This window comes from Apium graveolens, chromosome 4 (assembly GCF_009905375.1).
Source record: "Apium graveolens cultivar Ventura chromosome 4, ASM990537v1, whole genome shotgun sequence".
NCBI lineage: Eukaryota > Viridiplantae > Streptophyta > Magnoliopsida > Apiales > Apiaceae > Apium > Apium graveolens.
In genome coordinates this window covers 304,897,838-304,904,052 of record NC_133650.1, presented here as the reverse complement: position 1 = coordinate 304,904,052, position 6,215 = coordinate 304,897,838, and the positions used below count along the sequence as shown (strand labels likewise).

Sequence of the window (6,215 nt, the reverse complement as noted above, 5' to 3'; positions counted from 1 at the left end):
GTAATTAAACAGGTGATGATGGAATGTGATATGTATGTGAGGTTTAGATATTTAAATATACTCACTCCGTGTCATAATATTTATCATGTTAATTTTTTTTAACTACTATACTTTTCCATGATAGATTTTTTGTATAATCAATATGATCGAATTAAAATCGAAAATATTTGACAGTCCTTGGGCCGTACTTTTTTTTGCCACAAAATAAAAGCATTTCTCATTAAATAGAAAATAACATAATACGAAATTTAAATACAACAATCACATATAGACTGTTGTCGGCTGTTATAATTTCCGGCGAATAGACTATAATTTCAAACTAATATTGTTACAACGAAATACAGTTAGACCCGTTCCGTTCTGGTTATGTATTATAAATGAATCGTAAAAAAGCTCTAACCCAAGTTAAATGTCATTAAAAAATCTCGTAACACAATACTATTAAGATGTTCCAAAATATAACATACTTAAACATTTATATGCATTCGATCAATTTAGGACCTTATCCAACAGGATTCCTTGCGCACCCTAGTCTAATTAGGGACTCAATACATCTTGTTGCATGAATTATCCTCTCCGCTTAGCTTCCATAAAATCCACTGGATTTTCGTACATTAAATCTGCCCTGCAGAGTGGACAAGTAACATAACTGTTATCAATCCATGCATCATGACATTGTTTATGAAAAACATGACTACAGTTTTTAAGCTCCCTGGTAAGCTGATTCGCTTCCATTGCATTCAAGCATACCGTGCGCTGTTCCTCCTTGTCGTCGGACGACTTGTAATCTGTCACCGGAAGTTGTTTCTTGATTATTTCAATTGTATATGACAAGGGACGTGGTATTAGTGATGCAGACCAGTTAAACTCGTAGCTCTCGGAGTTGACACTGGTTTGCGTTAGGTTTGGAAGCTGGGAGTGAAGAGAGGAATGTGCCATTATGTTACGAGGAAATGAGAAGTTTGAAGAGCCAAGAGAGAGTTGCATACTTGCATTCGTATTAATAGATAGAGGGCCTTTGACAAAATTTATTCTTCGAAAATATAAATGTTAATTTTTCAGTACCAGCATACGAGGAAAGTTGACTTGCCCGCCAGGAGGAAGACTTGTTTGTTTTGTCAATTTGGGCATGCATAGGTTTCATATGGTTTTTTATTCTTAAAATTATGGTTTTTAGATAACTGAGGTTAAAATATACTCTTTATTAATAGGCGAAACCGTGTATAATTTGATGATAAAAGTAACAAAGTACCAAATTTTGGTAATTATGTGACATAAGTTGATTTACATTCTTTATAAACTTTCTTTTTAACACAAATCGACTTCCATTCTTTGTACATTTTATTTTCTTTGCAAACTACTAAGTAAATTACTAACACGAATTGACTTATATTCTCTGTAAACTTTATTTATTTATAAATTATATTAAAAATTTATTAAATTACGTTAAATTAAGTAAAATAACATATATTTACTTTTATTTTTTTTATTAATTTTTTTATTTTAAAAAACTACTAACTGCAAAGTAAACTATTTACACGTATTTTCTATTAGTTAGTGTCAATCCTAGTGTCAGTTCACTCTTAAATTGGATAATATTATTTTAAAAATAATTAAGTAATAGCGAATGACTTTATTAACATTTATTAACTTTTACACTGAAAATAATTGATTTAACAATCGTATTTATTATTGTCCATCACAATATTTATTTACTTAAAATTAAAAAACATATTTTAACAATCACAAATTTATAGGCTGTATATAGATTATATTAAGTAATATTAACTTAAATTTAATAACATCTATTTACTTTTAATTTGTAAATTAATTTTTATTGATAAATAGGTAATATTAAATAAACTATATTGAAAAGACTAATTATAAGATAATTATCAAATAATAATAATTAATATTAAATTATCTAAAGAAGAGATATTAGGTTCGTAAGATAGAGATACAATTCGTTTCACAAAAATAAAACTAATATGATAGATTTCTATATCAAGTCAAACAATGTAAAACTAAAATTATAGTGGAGAATTTCATAACTGATTCGATTCTTTTTAACCACATAACTATTTTTTGCAAGTGCCAATTTAATATATGATATTATTGTAATATATTAATTTTAATTCGTGTTTCACACAAATTATGAATAATTCTCTACAAATATTAATTCTATATTTTTAGTCTCGGTCCCGTGTTTCACACAGATTATCACCTATCAACTATCTATACTAATAAACGAAACCATGTTAAGGTCCTAAATCTTGATACTCACTAAAAAATTATACAACTATTTTTAAAATTTTATGTAATAAAAACTGAACCGACAAAAAATAACTTTTTCTCTATGTAAATTTTATTTTCCTTCAATTTTATTTGCTGCTGAACATTCAAGCGTCGGTTTACTTTAAAAGAATCGTATTAGTAAGTTAACATGTCAGATTTGTATAAGTAAATAATTAGGCGCATGCATAACTAGAACTATACGGTGAAATTTTAGTTACACTTAACTTCAATTTTTTTAACCCAATATTTTAACAGCATTTAATCTATTATATTTAGATCTGTATATTGCACCTATTATGAGTTTCAGTTTTATGCAAATAATAATGTGATACTATTATTTTTAATTTCGGACCCGTGCTTCGCACGGGTTACCAACTAGTATATTTTTTTAAGTAGATTCTTTGATGAACGTTTTTTTTTTATAAATATTACTTATAACCTTAAAAATGAGAATCTGTTTTAATAAATTTTCGTGATAAGTACATACTTTTTTTTGGTGGAAAGCTAGAGTTTCATTACTAACGAAGATCAAACTCAATACAATTCTTAATATTACTAGAAACAGAACTCTTATTAAAAGTACGACCTGACTATAAATACGATTCCCTAGTAAGACTATGGGCGACCCTATTTGCATATCGTTTAATAAAGAACAAAGTAACTTTTACTTTATGAAGTCGTTTCACCACGCTACATCATTCCTCCACAATAGAACTATAGAAAAATTTTATTGGAGTTGAGCTCTTAATTACTTGAATCACCACCTAGTAATCAGCTTCCACAATAATTCGCTCTCCAGACATATCCTCACAATAATTGAGCGCTTCCTTTATCGACATTGCTTCTACTAATAGAGGAGAAACAAGCTGAGGATAGGACTTAACAGTGGCTTCGAGTAGTAAACTTTCAGAATCCCAAACAAAAAGACCCATGCCAACACCTTCCCGATCCTCAAAGACAGCTGCATTAACCAATATTTGAACTTCATTTGACCGAGGCTTGACCCAAACTATTGATACATCTCATTCAACTTGAGGCTGGAGAGGAAATGTAAAAATCTTTCTGTTGGGATAATTTCCACTGTGTAAGATGTTAATACAATCCACGATTAATACATATAAATCAAACAAGTGTGTGTGTGAGTAAACGAAATCAAACAGAGAAAGAAAAGATATAAGCAGAAGAGAGATCCTCGAGTCCAGTTGAAACTGTCTGCTTAAAGCTATTTCGCCTCTCACCGTATGTGCGAGTCGATAGCCTCCCAGGATAAAACGAGGTAGCGGCGGCGTTACAGATAACGAGCACCTTCAGCGAGCTTGAAAGGGTACGAAACTATCACCGACAAAGAGAGAGGTAGGGTTTGTGTTTAGGAGGACGGCTGTATATTTTTGAGTGAGTTAACCCTAAACCCTATAATGAGAATCTATATAGGCTTAGAGAAACGTATGCACTACTTCTCTTATTTAATTAAATGCGTTAATTAAATTTAATTCGAGAGTCAATTGTTATCCGTAATTGAATCGAATTATAACTGTCAAATCAATTTATATTCGTATTTATAAAAATAAATACCAAATAATGAATATTTATTTAAGAGCCCAAGCTCAGTGGAAATTTAAATTAGCAAAACTAGTCTGTGATTATTCGGACCAATTTTCTGCTACATTCGTGTCCGCACATCGCACACGCGGGCAAGCCCGAAGGCTTCGCAAGGCTCAGATTACCCCTCAAAATCCCACAATTTGCTCCCCCCTGCGCGCAAACGTAGGAGATGGAGCAACACCTTACTAACACTTTTAAACACTACTAAAGTGTTGTGCTATATAAAGCAATGGAAACTCCTTTTTCCATTTCAATGTGGGATACAAGTTTTTCCTTTCTACATTTCCACCTTCAAGGGACCAATTTTAGATTATCACATCTCATTCATCCCTTAACCATTTTAAGTATTTCAAAGTGCCTTGGAAAGCTCTCACGGAGGAGAACATAATCTAAGCGTCACCCACTCAAGAACAGCTCAAAATGACTTGACAATGTGGGGCTCAATACCCACATTTTCCAACATAAGATACCGCTTTGTTGTTGCAACAGCTCTATTGAGCGTCGATATTTTTTTGTTCCAGACCTTATCATTTTGAGTTCTCTATAGGTTCCAACACAATGTGATAGCTTCAGCTCATTTATTTCCATTTTTATTTTCCAGAATTAATGCAAACCAATCCCTAAAGTTATCAAACTCTTCCCACCGAAATATGGCATTAATAATTCCCAACTCTATTTAACAAACGGGCACGATACTAGGAAATAAGTCGTGTTCTATACTTCAGAACAACAGACTGGGTAAATAACTTCAACTTGAACATGTTTCAGACTTAGTTCTGACAATGTTGGTAAGTATCCTGCCAACGCACACCAAACCGAATTTTGACATGGGGGGGGGGCTTTAATATTCCATATAATGAGTGCCAAATACTATTTACATTCTCTGATCTCCAAGCACCCTTCTGCTTTTGTAAAAAGCAAAAAATTATAAGCATTCTTTACGGAGTATTCACCTGTGTCCTCGTGTCTCCAGAATAAACCATCTTCAGTATCCGACTCATATAGCTTTGTTTTGAGAATGCAGTCTTAGTCCCTGATGGAATAAACATTTATGTATATTTTAGATAATTTTTGTTCCCATATTAATTATATTTGCATTAATTGGATCATTATTAATAATATTTTAATATTTTATTGTAGTAAGGAAGATATCCCAAATTGAAAAGGATTGGGCCTTAATTAGAAAAAAAATTGGATTTGTTGGGTTACACGCGCAAGACTTATTGTTTGGGACATATTTTGAGTTACGCATATCAGATTTGGGTAATTCAACAACCCACATAAAGATAACAAGCTTTTCTTTTATTCTAGGTAGATTCGGATATTAAATTTCACTTTGGATCAGATGAGAAATGTCAACTACGAATTTTAACGTTGAAAAACCTTCTCGATTTGGGAAACTATTGTTTCTTCCTAGAAACAAAAAAAAATACTTTTTATAGTAGTTTTATATTATTAGAGATAAAAGGGATGTATCCATAGCCACCAAGAGAATAAGCCAAGAAGAGGAGAAAAAGACTTTATACTTCGAGATTTCAACGTCAACAACGTAGGGATAATATTTCTAACTCTACACTTTGTACTCTATACTAATCTTCATTTTCTTCCGCTTGATTGTTGCATTTATGTTCTTTCTTCACTGAATCTCTATTCTTGCTTTTGTGTATCAATAACGCTCACAATTTGTTTGATAAAAGTTCACAATAAATTTTAACCTCTTAATCATCATCAGTGTAACTCTTATGGCATCTCCAAGCTCTTACTCAACTGTTGCTGCTGGTTTCACATCAATACACGCAATTACTGCTTTGGATGTGAATCATCCGTACTTTCTTCTTGCCTCTGATAATCCAGGCATGGTGCTTACAACAGTGATTCTCACTGAACAAAATTATAGTCAGTGGCGTCGATCAATGGAGATTGCCCTCTCTTCAAAGCTGAAGCTAGGTTTCGTTGACGGAACATATGTTAGATCTGATGTGAACTCGGTGCTTCTGATTTACTGGATATGCTGCAATAATATGGTAACCTCATGGATTCTTAACTCTGTTTCACTTGATATTGCTGCTCATGTAATTTGGGAGGATTTGAAAGTTCGATATGCTCAGACTAATGTTCCTAAGCTGCTTAACTTGCGTAAAGAATTGTCACATCTTACTCAAGGAATGATGTCAATTACTATTTATTTTACTAAATTTAGGACAATTCATGATGAATTGGAATGTCTATCTGCTAAACCTAGATTTACTTGCACTACTTGCACTTGCACAATCAACTCAAAACTTGAAGCTTATGATCAAACTGTACAATGGACATAA

The 6,215-nt window shown here is 32.1% G+C and overlaps 2 protein-coding genes across 2 annotated transcripts; one reads left to right on the top strand and one right to left on the bottom strand.

Annotated features, from left to right (window-relative positions):
• Nucleotides 1-567: 567 nt before the first annotated feature.
• LOC141720004 (brassinosteroid-responsive RING protein 1-like) lies at nt 568-939 on the bottom strand. Its single transcript, XM_074522366.1, has one exon. The coding sequence runs from the start codon at nt 937-939 to the stop codon at nt 568-570; it is 372 nt and encodes a 123-aa protein (XP_074378467.1).
• Nucleotides 940-5,639: 4,700 nt separating this feature from the next.
• LOC141720003 (uncharacterized) lies at nt 5,640-6,215 on the top strand. The gene has a single exon (XM_074522365.1). It carries the CDS (start codon nt 5,640-5,642, stop codon nt 6,213-6,215), a length of 576 nt encoding a protein of 191 aa, XP_074378466.1.

Coding starts and splice junctions, on each gene's coding strand:
- LOC141720004 (XM_074522366.1), bottom strand. CDS start 939: ATGGCACATTCCTCTCTTCACTCCCAGCTTCCAAACCTAACGCAAACC.
- LOC141720003 (XM_074522365.1), top strand. CDS start 5,640: ATGGCATCTCCAAGCTCTTACTCAACTGTTGCTGCTGGTTTCACATCA.